This window comes from Mesocricetus auratus, unplaced genomic scaffold (genome assembly GCF_017639785.1).
Source record: "Mesocricetus auratus isolate SY011 unplaced genomic scaffold, BCM_Maur_2.0 Super-Scaffold_100691, whole genome shotgun sequence".
Classification (NCBI taxonomy): domain Eukaryota; kingdom Metazoa; phylum Chordata; class Mammalia; order Rodentia; family Cricetidae; genus Mesocricetus; species Mesocricetus auratus.
The window spans coordinates 16,641,338-16,660,879 of NW_024429267.1; the positions used below are offsets into that span (position 1 = coordinate 16,641,338).

Below are 19,542 nucleotides of genomic sequence, written 5' to 3' on the forward strand. Positions count from 1 at the left end.
GTATCATGGTCCTGTCAGGGGCCCCTTAAATAGTCCAAGCTTCACAACTGTCTCCCACATGTGGAGAGCCTAGTTCAGTCCCCTGGAGTCTACACATCTGTCAGTCTAGAGTTTGTGAGTTTCAACAAACTTGGTTTAGCTTCGCTGTAGATTTCTCCATCATGACTTTGACCTCCCTTGCTCATATATTCCCTACTCCCTCTCTTTGACTGGATGCCTGGCTCTTGGACTGGTGCTTGGTGGTAGAGCTCTGTGTCTGGTTCCATCAATTACTGGATAAAGGCTATAGGATGATAGTTGGGGTCTTCACCAATCTGCTTACAGGGGTCATCTTTGTTGTTTATTGGGAACTAACCTAGCAAAAGGTTTCTCCCTAACTCCTTAGTGGCTCTCTCTATAAAGATACTGCTCTTCCACTGAGTCTCTACCCACATCAACTGACCAGTTCCCTCATGTTCTCATCCCCCAGTCCTCCCCCTTACCACCCCTCGGCCCTCAGTTTACCGAGTAAATCTGATCTAATTTCCTTTCCCAGGGCAATCCTTGTGTTCCTCTTAGGACTCTCCTTGTTACCTAGCTTCTCTGGAGCTGTGGATTGTAGTCTTGTTATCCTTTTCTTTACATCTAATATCCACTTATGAGGGAATACATACCTTGTCTGTCTTTCTGAATCTGGGTTACCTCACTCAGGATAGTTTTTTTTCTACTTTCATTCATTTGCCTACAAATTTCATGAGGTCATCCTTTTTTATAGCTGAGTAGTGCTCTATTGTGTAAATATACCACATTTTCCTTATCCATTCTTCAGTTGAGGGGCATCTAGGTTGTTTCCAGGTTTGGCTATTACAATTAATGCTACTATGAATATTGTTGAGCAAATTTCCTTATGGTATGATTGAACATCCTTTGGGTATATGCCCAAGATGGTATTGCTGCGACTTAAGGAAGATTGATTCCCAATTTTCTTAGAAACGGTCATATTGGTTTCCAAAATGGCTGTACAAGTTTGCACTCCCACCAGCAGGGGAAGAGTGTTCCCCTTACTCCACATCTTATCCAGCATAAATATCCCCAGTATTTTTTACCTTAGTCATTCTGGCAGGTTTAAGATGGTATCTCACAGTCGTTTTAATTTGCATGCTCCTGATGATTAAAGATAGTGAGCCCTTCCTTAAATGTCTTTTGACCATTTGATATTCCTCTGTTGAGAATTCTCTGTTTATCTCTATACCCAAATTTTCAACTAGGTTAATTTGTACTTTGATGTCTAGTTTTCTGAGTTATTTTTAAATTTTGGAGATTAGCACTCCATCAGATGTGAGGTTGGTGAAGAGCTTTTCCCATTCTGTAAGCTGTTGTTTTGTCTTAATGGCAGTTTCCTTTGCCTTACAGAACTTTTCAGTTTCATGAGGTCCCATTTATTTATTGTTGTTCTCAGTGTCTATACTACTGGTGTTATATTTAGGAAGTAGTCTCCTGTGCCAATGCACTCAAGTCTACTCCCCACTTTATCTGTGTCAGGTTCAATGTAGCTTGATTTATGTTGAGGTCCTTGATCCACTTGGATTTCAGTTTTGTAGATGGCAATAGATATGGATCTATTTGCAGTCTTCTACATATTTTCATCCAGTTACACCAGCACCATTTGTTAAAGATATTTTCCTTTTTCTTCCACTGTATCATTTTGGCTTCTTTGTCAAAAATCAGGTGTTCATATATGTGTGGATTAATGTCAGGGTCTTTGACTCAATTCCATTGATCTACCTGTCTGTTTTTATAACAATATCATAACTGTTTTTATTACTACAGAGCTTGCAGTCAGAGATGATGATGCCTTTGTAAGTTCCCTTATTGTACAGGTTTTTTGTCTATTCTGGGTTGTTTATTTGCTGTTTTTCTATATAGAATTGAGTATTATTCTTTCAACTTCTGGGAAGAATTGTGTCGGGATTTTTTAATGGGAATTGCTTTGAATCTGTAGACTGCTTTTGTGATGATTGCCATTTTTATTATGTTGATCCTGCATATCCAAGAGCATGGAATATCTTTCTATTTTCTTATATCTTCTTCATTTTTAGGGACTTAAAGTTCTTCTCATACAGGTCTTTCACTTGTTTGATTAGAGTTACCCCATGATATTTTATATTTGTGGATATTGTAAATGGTGATGTTTCTCTGATTTCTTTCTCAGCCCATATAATCTGTATATAAGGAGGCTATTGATTGTTTTAATTAATTTTGTACCCACCATGTTACTGAAGGTGTTTATCAGCTGTAGTAGCTCTTAGGTAGAGTGTTTGGAGTAACTTATGTACACTATCATACATCATAGTGATAGTTTGACTTCTTCCTTTCCAATTTGTATACCTTTGATCTCCTTTTGTTGTCTTATTGCTCTAGCTGGAACTTTAAGTACTATACTGGGTAGATATGGAGAGAGAGGGCAGCATTGTCTTGTAGCAGATTTTAGTGAAATCACTTTGAGGTCCCCCCCCCGTTTAATTTTGTGTTTGCTATTGTTTGCTCTATATTGCTTTTATTATGTTGAGATGTGTTCCTTGTATCCATGATCTCTCCAAAACCTTTGTCATGAAGGGATATTGGATTTTGTCAAAGGCTTTTTCAGCATCTAATGAGATGATCACATGGGTTTTCTTTCTTTCAGTTTGTTTATGTGGTGGATTACATTGACAGATTTCCACACATTGAACCAAGCCTGAATATTTGGAATGAAGTCTACTTGGTCATGACAGATGACTTTTTTGATGTGTTCTTATATTCAGTTTGTCAGTATTTTATTGAGTAGTTTTACATCATTGTTCATGAGGGAGATTGATCTATAGTTCTCTTTCTTTGTTGCATCTTTGTGTGGTTTGGGTTACTATAGCCTCATGAAAGGAGTTTGGCAATGTTCCTTCTGTTTATATTGTGTGGAACAATTCAAGAGTATTGGAGTTAGTTCTTCTTTGAAATTCTGGTAGAATTTTGCACTGAAGTCATCTGGTCCTTTTTTGGTTTTTTAATGACTGCTTCCATTTCCCTAGGGGTTATAGGTGTATTTACATTGTTTACCTGGTCTTGATTTAATTTTAGTATGTTCTATCTACCCAGAAAACTGTCCATTTCTTTTAATTTTCCAGTTTTGTGGAGTACAGGTTTTTGAAGTATGATCTGATGATTCTCTGGATTTCCTCAATGTCTATTGTTATGCCCCCCTTTTTGTTTCTGATTTTGTTAATTTTAATACTCTTCCTCTGTCATTTGGTTAGTTTGGATAAGGGTTTATCTATCTTGTTGCTTTTCTTAAAGAACCAACTCTTTATTTCATTGATTCTTTCTATTGTTTTTTTTGTTTCTATTGTATTGATTTCTGCCCTCAATTTGATTATTTCCTGGCATCTACTCCTCCTAGGTGAGATGAAGTCAACAAATCTTAACTGACCCATAAAACCAAGAAAATTAAAATCTAATAAATAAAAGTCTTCTAAAATACTTTATTAAAACTAAAACAATGAATTCATATGAAAATTTCCCAGACTTTCCAAAAAGGTCCGTAGCTGATCCTTTTTACCCTATTTTAAAAAATAAATAAAACAGAAAGAGTACTCTCAAATTCTTTCTTTGTATCCAGTATTATTCTAACACCCAAAACAGGAAAAGACACAACATAAAGAAAACTACAGGCCAATATTCCTGATGAACATAGATATAAAATTACTCAGATGATACTAAAAAGTTAAATACAGGCACATATGAAAAGGATTGTCCACCATGACCGTGTTGGCTTTATACCTAAGATGCAATGATGGGTCAACATATGCAAGTCAATAAATACAATAAACTTTGTAGTACAGAGACATAAAGAGAAAAATCACATGATCCTCTCAGTAAAAGCTTTAACAAAATCTGATACGGTTTCATAACAAAAGTCCTAGAGACTAGGATGAGTGAGAATATACCTCAACATAATATAACCTATATACGAGAAACACACAATCATTATAATCCAAAATGAAGAAAAATTTGAAGCAATTTTACTGAAATTAGGAAGAAGATGGGGCTGTCCACTATTTCCACTCCTTTTCAATGTTGTGTTCAAATGACTAGCTGGAATAATAAGGCAAAAGAAGGAAATTGAAGGTATACTAATAGGGAAGAAAAAGTCAAACTATGCTTATTTCCAGATGACACAATATTGTACATAAGAGGTACCAAAACTTGTACCAGAAACTTCTAGTACTGATAAACAAATTCAGCAATGTGGCAAGATGTAGAATCAACTTGCACAAACTAATAACTTTTCTATCCAACACCAACAAACACAGAGAGGAGGAGCATAGACACACTCTTATTTCAATAGCCCAAAGACAATAAAATATCTAGTAATAAACCTAACCAAGGAGGTGAAAGACCCCTACAATGTAACTTTAAACCTCTAAAGAAAGAACAGGAAAAGACACCAGAAAATGGAAAGATGTTCTGTAGGGACAGGTCTACGTACCCCCCACCTGTAGTGCTGACCACACCCATTTGGGTGTGTTCATAGGTACGTAGAATGTACTAAGAAGAGCTAGGGGGAAGAGACTCTTTCTCTGTGAGTTCCGGTTGTGGCCTGGGGAGCAGTGTGTGGACCTTTGGTTCTCGACTTTCTTGGCTTCTCATGTAAGTGATTTCTCTCTCAATAAAATATCATAGGACATCCCTATTTTGTGTATCTAAATATTTTCTCATTAATGTTCCATGTTCATGGATTGGCAGAATTAACGTTGTGAAAATAACCGTTCTACCAAAAACCGTTTACAGATTCAGTAAATCCCAACCAAAATCCCCAATTCAATCACAGAAATAGAAAAAAAATTCTAAAACTCAAATGGTCCCATAAATGACCTCAGATAGGCAAAGAAATCTTGAGCAAAAAGAACAATGCTGGAGGAATTGTTCCATTCCAGATATCAAGATAAAGATGTTAGAGATAAAAATTATGGTATTGGCACATATAGACCAACAGAACAAAATTGAATGCTCGAACACAGCCATTTATTATTTACCAAAGATGCTAAAACAATGTACTTGGAAAAAAATCTTCAACAAGTAGTGAAGAGAAAAAAAATTCAATCAATTAACCAAGTGAAGAGGAAGTCCATAGACTGAGAGAAAATCTTTGTCAGTTTTACACCTGACAGATGATTAATAAACAGAATATGAAAATAACTCAAGAAAACAAAGAAAAATAAAAGTGACTAAAATATATCTCAAAATATGTTCATCATCCCTAGAAATTAGGGAATTCCACATCAAAACAATTTTGAGATCTTGTCTTATCCTACAGAAACATAAACAAAAGAACCAACTTCAGATGCTGAAGAAGATATATGGAAAAGAGTATCCCCATTCCCTTTTGGAATGCAACTGACCCTGCCATTCTGGGAACCAATGTGAGGAATCCTTAAAACTTAAAAATGAATCTACCATATTAGCAAACTATAGCACTCATTGGCATATGCCCAAAGGACTCAACATCCTACTTCATAGATACTTGGTCATCAATGTTCATCATTACTCTATTCACAATAACTAAGAAATGGAAATAACCTAAATGTCATTCAACTGACAAATGGATAATGAAAATGTAGTACATTTACACAATGGAACATGATTAGGCTGTAAAACAAAAATCAAGGAATTTTCAGGTAAATGAATAGAACAGGAAAGGATCATAGTGAGTGAGACAACCCAAGCCCAGAATGACAGGTGTCACTTGCTTTCTATCATCTGGGGTTCCTATTTCCACATCTTCAGATGTGAGAATATAATCTGGAGTAACTGCAAAAACCAGGAAAGTAACAAGAGACCATTTCATGGGTGAAAGGGAAAAGCAAAAGTATGGTGATACCTTGTTTGTACTCTAACAAAGCTTGCATGAAGATAATAGGGCAGAACTAGTCACTAGTTAGCCATAAAGGTCTGGAGGTCTGTACAGACAGACAGGAAATGATATGGCTGAGTGAAGAGAGGAGTGTAAGGTAGGAGGAGACAGGAGTTCAGCCCTCTTTTTGGTCTAAGGATTTTCTAGAGGTAAAAGTTCTAGTGGCTAGCTGCTCTGCTTCCCTGATCTTTCAACATTTGCCCCTATATCTGGCTCTGGGTTTTTATTATTAAGACCAATTAGAATTAATGCTATACAACAAAGAGGAGACTAACTGGGTAGAAGTGATCTAAAGGGAGAAATAGGAAAAGCAGAGTGACTCTTATTAAAAATAAGGGAGAAATAAAGAAGGAAGGAAGAGGATAAAATAGCAATAAGAACATCTAAAAATTATAAGGAATCATACTATTAACTACCTAGCTCAAATATTGATAATTCACATAAGTTGGTGTATAAATATACATATAGTTTAAATGAAATTTTCCCATCTGGGTTGACAATGGTCCCTCAACAGCCACAGACTATCTAACAAAAAACCCACCACCAGACATAAGAATCCCCATTTCAAGTTTTGGTCAGGGTTGTCTAAGGGGATCCTGAAACGTTATAGGTCATTGCTATTCCCTTTATTTGTTCCCATAGATTGAAGGTAAGTCTCTACTGCCTACCATATCATGAACTTTGAACACAGGAATCAGAGGACATGAGCTGGATCTAATCTGAAAGTCTCCTTCCTGAGGATTAGCTTCTTCATATCAGAAGGCCCCTTGCAAGTTTCCAAAGAAGGGAAAAATCAACAGTCCTACCCAATGGTGGCACCTATGAACCACAACAATGTCGAGTATGGCATGATAACCTTAAGGGTACAGTAGTGGCATGGATATTTTGGTAGTAACAAACAGTTCTCTAATTTGACTTAACACCTAAGAGGATAATACCTAATACTAGAAATCTAGCCAACTACCCTTGGCTAGAAAACTCATGGATCTTGGGGGAGAACCATTTTACTAAACCAAAATAATCCCTATCTACATTATAAATATCCTTAAATCCACAGGCAAGCATAGTTCTTGCCCCTCATCAAGGACAATTCCCTTTGCAACAGACACAACATTACAGAAAACCACAAACTCAAAGCCCAGAGTCGTGGAAAACAGTCCTGACTAATGCATCTATAACACAACTCCTGCACCTAAGACCAGGGCATCTTTGCAAAAGAAAGGAGCAGATTGTTGTAAGAGCCAGAGTTTTCTGTGAGACTGTGCCGTCTACAAATGTCAGAGAAGCTACACCTGTGACATTTGACCAACATGGCTGCTTAAACAGGATCCGAAAAAGGATGATACCAATAGGCATGCAAACATGAAAGCTCATGAGGCCTTGACCTTAGGCAAAGAACTACAGGTAACACAAAATGATGATTCCTAAAAACATGTACATAAAAGTAATATTGCTTGAACTAAGCGGGTATATGAGTGTGTGTGTGTGTGTGTGTGTGTGTGTGTGTATGTGTGTGTATGTGTGTGTACTGTATTTTAGAAAGAGACCATGAATTTGGATGAGAAGGGGAGCACGTGGGCAAGATTAGAGGGAGGAAAGACAAGGGTGTATGTGATGTAATTGCAATATATTTTCTTTAAAGAATAAAATCAACAGATAGATAACTAGGATTCATAAGAGCTCTAAAGGAAATATGTGCATGGCTTACAACCACTTGGGTATAACCAGTGAGTACAAATTTGAATCCTAGAAATCTTTTCATTGATTTAAAGACAAAAAAACAACAACAACAGGAAATCAGATGATGTCTCTGTAGTAAATGTCGTGTCTGAAATCAATAACAAGATTATTTTTTGAACCACAGAACTCTTAAAAACATTCACTAAAAAATTATATTTGATCAAGTTGCAGTTAGCATCCCATACTTGAAAATATAAATTGACAGGTAAGGTAAATTGATTTGGCAATGGAATAAACCAAATTTCTGCCTTTCTATTTTCATTCTGTATTTTCATAGTGATCTTCAGAAGAGCTATCTTGTACTCCTCTACTATGGTTAAAGAAAATCTTTTAATTTTATATTTGAACAACCATTTCTATACTTTTACTTCATTTATATAAAATTGGACTGCTCTGGAATCTAGCAAAGACAAGAATTTTTATAAATTAAATGTATGTTTAAAATGGAAAGTAGTAATGGCATTTATTGGGAAAATGGCATCTAACACCAGATAAAGATCTTATCTTTATGGATGTTTAGAAGGTCAGGGACATACAGTATGAGCTATCTTCAAGGAATAAAAGTACCTTCTGTAGAAAAATATCATTTTTTATAACTCAACAAACCACTTATAAATTTATTTCACATATATATGTCTTCCTTTCTTATTCCCTTAAAGCAATTTCATAGTAAAAGTTATGATTTATTAATTGGAATAATGCAACAATTTTACTGTAAAGTTGTCCTTATTGCTACAAGACTTGAGAGATAAAAAAATTGGAAATATCTTAAACACTTTCTGAAATAGACAACAGCACATATTGTGACTAATGTTAATGTCTATAATGAAGTCACTTGTCTAGGGACCTCATTCTTAACCAAATCTATAGAGGGTGGCATATACCTTGGTATCCCATGCTCATGTGTCTGGGAGAAAATGATTATTGACAAATGCTTAAACCAAATATGCTGGTTATGTCATTAAAATATGATATCTCACATTTATCTCTTCCCATTAAACCACGGTAAATGATTGAGCTAAAAATGTTTCTTGTATAAATACTTACAGGGGAAAATGCTAGTAATGGAGTAAGGTATAAGTTTAAGTTTTGACATAGACAAGTTAAGAAGCCTTACTTTGCTTGCCAACAAAATTTATTCTTTCAAAAATGAAGAAAAATCGGTTTCATTCAGAACTAATAGAACTGAAACTAATCCCATAATTTACTGATAGTTTAAGATCTCATTTCAAAAGATGGCTGAGTTCTAATTTGCTGAAAATCTTGTTTTTAAAAATAACTTTATTTTCCAAAAAATCTATTTTCTAATTATACAATATGCCAGGCATAAAAATCTATTGTGCATATAATTTATCTTGAGAGAGGGTTAACTGCTGAAGCATGTAAGACTTGAGTTATATATATGAGTTCTATTGTCAAGGCAACCCACAGCGTAGCTTCAAAACAAATGTTGTAATGACTCCCAAATCGGCCTTGCAGTTGTATTCTATGTGACAGTAAAGAAAATGAGACAACTTCCATGATTAAAATATTCCATTCTGTAAGTTTCATATGTATTTTTAATTGAAATTGTCCTGTACAGAGAATAATGTTGATCCCAGAAGTTACAGATTGCCAAATAAAAAGGTGCTAGGTGTAGGATACCTTCCCTTGAGTTGTTAGTGAGAGGAGTGCCAGAGACCACGAAAACAATGCAGGCTATTACAATTGCTCTTGGTCACCTTCCAGAACTTGAAGGTAAGACCCTGTTGCTCATCCCCTATCCAGTCTGTCCCATGTAGGAGTGGATGGGGGGATGAGGGGGAAGGCAAAGGCCAGCAGGAGGAGGAGTGGGAGGGAAAACTGTGGTTAGGATGCAAAATGGAATTTTAAAAAATAAATTTAATTTAAAAACAGGAAAAAGGACACTATTGCTAAAGATACTATCCATTTTGGTCACAGGACATAAATAAATCAAGTTGATACTAAAAAGGAAGTTTCCTCCCTGCTGGATAGCTTTCAAAATACTGGACAGCACTGTATAGGCTACTAGAGGGGCAAATCATCAACAGTCTGATCCAGCTATGCACTCTGTAACTACCAGTATGGCAAGAGATCCCAAAGGGAGAAGTAGTGACATGACTGTTAGGAGGGTAGTCAATGACTTTCTAATTGGATTTAAGGCCCACTCCATGGAAGGAGATAGATGCATGGTACTATAAATTTGACCAAGAATTCATGGTTTGGGAGATCATAGCCCTGTGGGTAAACCTACTACTGTTATTCTACTAAATGTACATAATGCCAACTTGTCCTCTACATATGTATCTCCATAGCCACAGATTAGTGCCATTCTCAGACCTCATTATAGAAGCAAACAGAAGTTTACAAAATAAATTATAACTGGTCAAAGAAAATAAATGTCTGCAGAATGCTTAGCCAAAACAGGACAACTATAACATCACACTCTTCCCGAGGATCAGGGAAGGAGAGAGTGGAAATATTGTAAGGCCAGAGGTCAGGAAGAACCATAGCAAACAGTGTCTTCTGGACAAGACAGGACTGTTGAGCTTGTGAACTCACAGCTCTGTGATTTCATGCACAAGATATGCACATGCTCAAAGCAGTCAGTGTTCTAACATAGAGGAGGGAAAGCAGCTTACAAACCTCACCCCAACCAAATAAATGAGCCCCTAAACATTATGTTCTTAATTTTCACTCAGTTCAGAAGTAAACTCTTTGACTTAGATGACATAATCAGTTATACTACATAAATAGTTGAATTCAAAAACGGAATTATCAGATTTATTTCTTAAAAGCTACAACACCAAAAAAGGCAATACGATATCATCCTAAATGTAGTTGGAATGAGCATGACTTTACATAAGAACTTTGTTGTACTGAGGACATTGCTTAATGGTAGACTGTTTGTCTAACGGGCATGAGGCCCTGGGTTAAATCTCCATTGAACAGGAAAAAAAGTAACAAAGGAGAAGAAGGAAGAGAAAAAATAGAAAATAATGGGAAAGGAGGAAAGGGGAAATGAATATCTTTACATTATTTAAAAGTAGTTGTCTTATTTAAGACCTGCAATAAGAAAAATCAATTAAAAATATATAAAATTCTGATTTCCCTGCTCCATTTTTCTCTGGTTCAAATGATGCAGTCATTGGGTGCTTGTATATGACTTGGTTGGCTCCATCTCTGAAAGTGGTAACATCGGTGAAAGACTCAGAGAAAGCTGCTTATCCCTCCCATTCTTTGCACATTTTTTTTATCTCAAAGCCATCAAATCCCTTGCAGATGAAAATCAGGATGGGACCAGTGAGTGCTATAAAGAGTGTACTCTGGATGTTTTGCTGTTGTTCTTAGGAGACCCCTTTGACTAAAGGGAGGAAAACTGGTGATATTGTACAAATAAATCCTAGAGGTCACTGGTGTCACATTTTTTAAATGTAGAATTATATACGATCTGAAAATGGGAAGTCATTCTCATCTAATACATTTGAGTAGCACAAATATCTATGGTCTAGGACAATTCACCTTGACCCAATGAGTATGTTAGTGTTTATACAATAATCTACTCTTCCTTAGAGAAGCAGTATTTTAGATCATGTATCTATCATAACATTACATCCTATTTTAACAAAACAAAATAGTAATTTTCTTGTATAATTTTATATTTAAAAGAGATGTCTTGATAAAGGGAGTCATTGTGGGTTTAGAGAGAAATCTGGTGTCAGGGAAATTTCCAGGAATCCACAGGATGATCCCAGCTAAGACTCACACAATAGTGGATAGGGTACTGGAACTGGCTTTCCCTATAATCAGATTAGTGACTACCATAATTGTTATCAAAGAACCTACATCCAGTAACTGATGGGAGCAGATTCAGTGACCCAGAGCCAAGCACTGGGATGAGCTCCTAGAGTTCAGTTGAAGAGAGTGAGGAGGGGTCATATGAGCAAGGTGGGGCATCAAGATCATGATTGGGAAATCCACAGATGACTGGATTGACAGCTGGGGAAACCACACGGGACCAAATTAAGCCCTCTGAATTTGTGACAGCCATGTGACTTAATCTGTTGAGGGAGGTCCCTGTCAGTGGGACCAGGTCTTAACTCAGGTGAATAAACTGGCTCTTTGGAACCCATTCCCTATGGTGAGATAAATTTCTCAGCCTTAATACAGTGGGAATGGACTTGGTCCTGCTTCAACTTGATATGCCCGTTTTTGGCTCCCCAAGGTATGCCTTACCCTCTCTCAAAAGTGTATGTAGGATGGGATGGAGATGAGGTAGGGGGAGGTAGGGTGCATGGGAGAAGGGGAGGAGGAATGTGTAAAATGAAAAATTAAATAAAAATATTTACAAATAAGTAAAATAAAAACACAAGATATGTCTCATATGAATATATGTCAATATCCCCACACACCATCGTGAAATAAGTTTGTGATAAAAACTAATGAATTTTCATCTTTAATGCCCAACAAATTATAGCCTCTATGAAATAGTTCATTAGTAAAAAACTTAGAAAGTCAGAGGTTCTGAAAGAAATATGACTTGGAGCCACACCTCAGAGAGTTCCGAGAAGAATTAACTATCAGTTTTCTACACAGAAAATTGACATAGTAGCATGCAGGCCCTCACTCCCCAGGGGAGTGTGTCCCAGTTAGAGTGGAGAGCAAATGACACGTCCTCTTTGTCTCAATGCCAGGAAGAACATCTCCCATACCTCTGAAGGCAGGTGCTCGTGACTCTATTTCAGAGATGACCATCTGAAACTAGCAGAGGTTCTATGTCCCTAAACACTGGCCCCATGACTTACCGTGATGACCCTACATGTGGAGAAAGGGGGCAAATGAGGAAGAATTGCTTCCAATGTACGTCCAATGCTTTAATCTTATTTTAACTTTTGTTAAGCTATAAAAGGTAGACAATAGGGAAGGAGCTAGAGCCCAGCTCTCAGATGTTTCTCCAGCAGGTGATCATACAGATCAATGCATTTGTATGTACAGAACATATACAGACATGGGCATGGTTTAGAGTTATTAACAGAGACACGAGCTATAAGAAATGCTACCCACTTATTGTTGACCTCAGGCTGCTAAACATTCCCCACAGGTTTCCTACTTTTTAGATATCATACAAAGGTTTGATTTTTCTGGATCAAGCTAAGAGAATAAGAACGCAGATTCATAAGCATGCATATCAAATACCACCTGGCTGACAAACAATTAATGCTTGACAAATGATAGCAACAGTATTTGAAACACTATCATTAACCATGTTTTAAAAAAGTGGGCTTAATGTAAAAACTACTAAATATCCTAAATAAATCGTCATAAAATAATATATGACATCTAAAATTTCCCACATTTGGTAAATAATTTTACTTTGATTCTGGTATGAATTCCTTATGTGATTTCAGTTGCACATATGTGATTAGCCTATTAAAGTATATATAATCCCATCATTTTATAATTGGTGATGTTTAAAAGCAAAGAAAAACTCCCTAGATCCATATGAAATCTGTTCTTTTTAGTCATTAGGAGTGATCTCCAATCTCCTTGCTACTCATAAGGGGGTAAAGGGTAGGACCAGTGGTTGACAGGAATGGAGGAAGAGTTTTAGCTGGTGGGAGAGTCTACATTGTTACAGTAGACACTCGATATTATATCTGGGCAGGCAGATAAATGGCAATAGAAGATGATATTAATCAAATCTTGACCAGTCAATGACTAGGATAGCCAGTTGTAAACATAACCTCCTGGCATCTTGACTTTGATTTATGAAAACAGAAAAAGAAATGCTTAAATATACCAAATTCTAAATTTCCAAAGAAGGGGGATCTAGTTAAGCCTGAATCAAACCTCCAAGTCTTCTTGAGAGTGGACAAGACATCTCTGAGATCATATTCAAACCCTAATGACGAAAAGGATGTCTGCCATTATGTTAACCAAGATGCTTTTGTCACAGTATCCTAAACAAGAGCAGTTTGAGTTTTAGTAAAAGAAAACTGGAAAGCATATATTTTTCCATCAGAAATTTTATACACATAGCAAAACTGATACTACAAATATAAAACTCACTCTGCTTAAAAGCCAACACTGACCTTCTGTTCCAAGAGCAATGTGTTTGTAGGGATTGCTGCAAAAGCCTTGTAGCTTGACTTGGTCTTGTATTGCTAGAATGGGTAACCAGAAAGCAAGAGTGGAGATGAAAAGGGAGAAGAATATGACATAACTGTAGGCAGTTCTATCAAGTTAAGTGACACATTATCAGATGAAGAAAGTGGTTATTCTCCACAACTTGTTTTTGAAAAGAAATTAGTCCATCACATTAATATTTTGTTAGATTGTTAAGAAACACATAATAACATGTTAGCCTACAAATCCTGAACATATTACTCAGTTTCATAACTTACAATATCCACTCCTACAAATTTTTATGAAAATTTTTCAGTAACTGCATTATATCAGAGTACAATTTTATAAGTGACTTAGGAGTTCTGCTAGATTATCAGGCAAATATTTTTCTTCTTATATAGCCATAATTGGTAAATATGCCAACAAATTTAATTAGCTCTTGATACATGTTTGCATTGTTCATAAAAACAAAGATTATACTACACAAAATTTCGTTATCAGGTTGGTTTAGGCTGAAATTTTTTAGACAAGGTCTCTCTACATAGCCTAAAATAGGCTTGACCTCCATATGTAGCAAAGCTGGCCTGAAATTCATGATCTTCCTGCTTCCCCCTCTCAAGTGGTGGCACTGTTGGATAGACTTCTACACCTGGCTAACAGCAGTTTTAACCCAGCAATTTGGACAATAACTAAATAATATCAGAATGTTAACACCATAGTTGAAATGAGGTCCAATCTCCTGGTCCTAATCTCATTTTTCACTCTGTCAATACTTCTGCTTTCTATTGCAGCGACTTTAACAAAGGAAATTAAAAACATCCTGAGTTTTAAGTCAAACAGAGCTATGTGAGTTATTTGGGAGAGTTGAAAAATAATGAAGCTGTGGAAATTGGGATAAGATAAATATTCATTATTAAAAGCCCTGGTTTAGTATTATTCTAGTCCTTAAGATGATTAGTTAAATTCAAGACTCCTATTATATAACCAATTCCCTGCCTGAGGCAACTTCCCCAGTGGCTCACAGCCATGAGGGAAATGGCATAGCCCTCCAAGCTGCCTTCGTTCCTTGAAAAAACAAATGAAAATGTTAACCAGTGAAAACTGGGATTGTCAAAAATAAAATCTAAGGAGAAATAATTACAGAGAGGTGAAAGACTGGAGTGGGGGTACTAAATGGAAAGGAGGCAGAAGAAATGACAAGCGAGGAAATATTGGAGGGACAATTAACACCAAGGGCCATTTGAGGGGCCATATGTAAACCTCTTATTAGAGAGGCTTCATAATATGCCTATATGAGAAAGAAATCTAAGTGTAGTAAGAAAATAATGAAGAGACACTGCCCCAACTAGACATCTTTACCACAAAGTTACCTCCAGTGCCAGAAATTAGTTCCATCTGGTTGAGTCACTGGCCAAAGGGACCCTATGGGAAGTCCCAAACAGCACAGGCTAAAGTCACAGCTATTTCTTGCTATCCTCAAACGGCATCCTATTGCTGATGACAACACTTACATAGCTTCTTCAATACAAAATGTCTGATGTGTTGTCTACCTAGCGTCTTCACTCCTACTGACTACCATTCACGGCACTGGAAAGTATTCTGCCCACTACCAGGGGATAAAGGTAACCATGAACCTAGCTACAAACCCTGTGAACTACAATGGAGGCCTGCCTGCAATAGTGGCACAAACATTGTGGGAGTAACTAATCATTGTTTGATTGAATTTAAGGCAATTTCCAAGAAAAGGAGCCCACACCTAACACTTCTCAGTGTTGGCCATGGTCCTAGAGAAAAAACAAATACTACTCTTCTGCTAAAGAAATGTAGCAATAAAATGACTCCTAGTGACATTCTCATTAGTGGTTCACTCAGCTATTATCAGAGATGCTGCCTCTTGCAATAGATTGGAACCAATATAGAGGCCTACAACTAGACAACAGGCAGAGAATAAGATATTTTAGGATGCTCAGTCCTAAGTGGTATATCTTCATCTAAACTCTCCTCTCAAGGCTCAAGAAACTATATGGAAGAGAATGTGGAAAGATTCTAAAAGTTAAATGAGAATGATAACTCCAAACAGCATACTCCAGAACTGCTGTACATATGAATTCAAAGAACCTGTGGAAGCATGTACAGGGCCTTCACGGGTTCAAGATAGATAGGGTTACAAGGCTGAGAGGGGGAAATCAACATATGCTCCAAACCCTATCCAGGAAGCTATCTGCAATAGAGACCTACTTACAAAGAGTGGATATATTAAACAAACTTTAGAGTAGGATCCATGACCATCAGTAGATGACTAACACAAAACAAACTCAATGGTACTTTTGACAACATTTTATCTCAAATTTCTTTGTTTAGGCATTTTTTGTCTTATCAGCCATTTTCTTGTATATTGTGGTTTCCAGTTTTGTGTTTTTGTAGGTTTTGCTTCTGGCAGGATTCTTTGTTTGGTTCATTTGTTGGTTATCTAGTTTTTTGTTTGCCTATTTGTCTTTTCAAGAAAGAGAGAAAGGGTGTAGAGCTGAGTGGGTAGGGGCTTGAGAGGATCTAAGAGGAGCTGCAAGAGGGGAAGTGTGATGAGAACAAGGTATCTGAAAAAGTTTTTCCATTAAAAACAAAACTTGAGTTTTATGGGTGTGATTAAAATAAACTTGGCTAAACTTGTGTGATGAGGCTGAATCTAGCGCATCCATTTTCCTAAGAAGGGCCTAGGGAGAATGAATGTTTTAGTGGCATAGAGGAAGAATAGCAGTGTACAGCTGAAAGCTAAAAGCACTCTCTCTTATTGCCTTTCTGTTGTTTTCTTCCTTTTCTTTCTTTTTATTATATTAGATATAGTGAAATTAGCAACCCAAGGCCAGGGTGTCAGGAAGCCACCGTAGCCTGTCTATCACAACTCTCACTTACACATACTTACATGCAAATAAATGCACACACAAACTCATGTCTACTCATGCATATATCCATCCTCTCCTGCAAACATAAAAAACAAACTCCACAACACACAGGGAGAGACCTCTGAATCTGAACACTTCTCTCATCAAAGAATAGACTCTGCTTATTTACCTTCTTTCTTTTCTCCAAATGCCTCTTTGTTATAAGAAGCAGCAGCTTTTCAAACTTCTGTAAGCCTCACAGATCTCCTGCATTTGTACTTTCATCTCCTCCATGCATGAGAAACAATTCCCAGAGGATACTTGAGGTCACTTACAGTCCTAGCATCTACCTTGATTCTGAAATGCTGTCACATCTAGACAATAATGTGTCTGGGTAAGGATTTAGAAGGAAATGTAATTTCTTTATGAATATTTACATAAATTTATAGAACCCTGCACCTGAAGACTCATCAGGAAAATCTGCAGTTAAATGATTTTATTCTAGGCTTGCGTATTATTTCTATCCAATTTCATCTTAAAGAATTATGTTCTCATTTTAAACTGTGAAGATAAAAATTTTTATATTTCATGAGCCATTTTTGTTAAATGTGTTATGTTTATCATTATCCAATACGAACATCAAAGATGGAAAGCTCTTACTTACTAGATTCTCTCAGTGTGGTAGGTATTAGAACATCCTGTCACAATTACTGGATATAGAATTCAACCAATGAATTCATTCAACAATTACCTATTGAGTAGCTATGCAGTGACACACAGTGCTCCTCTAAGGCATGTGACTTTCCCAGATTTTTCAGCCTGAAAAGTAATGCTTGTGGTGGTTTGAAATAAAATGTCCCCCAAAGGGAGTTCCATTTTTAGAAGGTGTGGCCTTGCTGGAGTAGATATGGTCTTGTTGGAAGAAGTGTGTCACTGTGGAGGTGGGTTTTGAGGTTCTATATGTGCTCCAGTGGTGCCCAGTGAGACAGACCACCTCCTGTTGCCTTTGGGTCAAGATGTAAAGTGTCTCAGCTCCTTCTCCAGCATCATACTTATCTGCATGATGCCTTGATTTCCAACATGATGACAATGGACTAAACCTCTAAAATATAAGCAAGCCACCCTAATTAGATGTTTTACTTTATAAGAGTTGCTATGGTCATGAAGCCACTTCCCAACAATAGAAACTCTACCTAAGACAATACTTATTGTCATAAAAGATGCTTTTTAATTCAGCATCTTTCCTCTGAGTTTCCTTGTTATTGTTAAATTTGAACATGTAGTTCCTTGTCCTAATTTGGAACATATTTCTTCCCAGCATCCCAAGGCTTCCAGGTGATATGTAAAGCAATTAGGTTTAGAAAAGAGAAAAGATTTTATACTTGTTTTCACATCTAATCTTTTTTTGGTGTTTCATAACAGGCTTTCCCTGTATAGCTTTGGAGCCTGTCATAGAGCTAGCTCTTGTAGACCAAGCTGGTCTCCAATTCACAGAGATCCACCTGCCTCTTCCTCCCAAGTGCGGAGACTAAAAGCATGCACCACCACCACCCAGCTGCAGATCTAATCTTACTAATGCTTGTTGTGAGGTTAATGGTAACAAGAATACATCTTATCCCTCCAAAAACCATTCTCCAACCAGTACTGTATTTTCCATGGCCAGTGCCTCCAGTTCTACCACAGATCTCAAGATAAACTAGGTCAAATGTCTTGAGGATTGGATTTACAGCATACCTTCAGAAGCAGAAGAGCCTCTGATTAGGAACAGCACTGGGTACTTAGTGTAAATTCTCATAGCAACAATGACTGCCCTTTTTAGATCTATGAGCTTAAAGAGAGTTTGAATGAACACTCACTTCTTGATTGTCCAGGACGACACCAAAATTGCTAGTCATTATCTCAGTGATGGAAGATCTGAGATGAAAGATCAACCCTACCTCAAAGCCAACTAATAGAAGATTACCCAGGTACCCATTCCCTTATTTCTGGAGTTTCTGGGCAACACCATCTATAATTCTGATAACTGAATAGCCAGGAATGGTGTTACTGGACCTGTTAAGCACAGACCCTGGTGAACTTTGTTTCACATCCTCAATAAGCCAATTAAACAAAAAAGTAATAGTGAAAACAGAGAATGATTTGTTCAGTGTTGTCATATTATGAAGGGAACAAAGAAACCCAGTGCTACTGAAGTCTGTCTTCAGGAACTTGACAAGAGGTTCAACCTTAAGCAAATGAGAAGTAGTATATACATAAAGAAGCAGTCCTGGTCCAGATGTAGCCTGCCCACCCCTGCTTAAGCTCTAGTCTCTCCTACAAGCATTCCCAGAGACAAAATTTCCATCTGGCTAACACCAGGCTTCAATCTTTTCTTTCTCTCAGAATGATATTCCTGGGAAATTTCCAAATTGTTATGATCCTCTGTTTCACTCTTCTGACAGACAAATAGAGAGGTACACATGTCTAGAATATCTGCATTGCTGCCAGGATTTACAGTCAGGGGTGGAATTGTCAAAACTAGTGAAGACCTGTGCCTAACAGAGCACAGGAAGAAATAGCCACTAATAAGATTTGGCTGCACACCTCTCTTCACAGAAACTCTACCCATATCTGACTTATCCTCTGTGTTTTGGACATTCCAAACACACAAAACTTAGCTCATTAGAATATTTTTCCATCCCTATTCATCTGCTAGGTCTTTTAGAAGAGTGATTTTATATTATTTCTCCTTTTACTTTATCTTATACTTAATATCAGCTTAGTGTAGAACAAATGTGCAGCATACATTTGCTGGTATATGTATCAAACTAAAATTTTAACTGAAGATTACAATACAAATTGAAGGACATGTAAAAGCACAAGTTCTTCACC

General features: G+C 36.9%; 1 protein-coding gene across 36 annotated transcripts in view; it reads right to left on the bottom strand.

The window, feature by feature from the left end:
- LOC101837871 (muscular LMNA interacting protein) overlaps positions 1-19,542 on the bottom strand; it is a 248,602-nt gene that overhangs the window by 93,071 nt on the left and 135,989 nt on the right. For 28 of the 36 annotated variants that reach the window (XM_040740387.1, XM_040740375.1, XM_040740380.1 and 25 more), the window contains one exon: positions 13,759-13,830. The exons of the other annotated variants lie outside the window; for them this stretch is intronic. In XM_040740387.1, the coding sequence (XP_040596321.1) occupies positions 13,759-13,830 (72 nt within the window). The remainder of the gene's footprint in view (positions 1-13,758; positions 13,831-19,542) is intronic. 36 annotated transcript variants of the gene reach the window in all.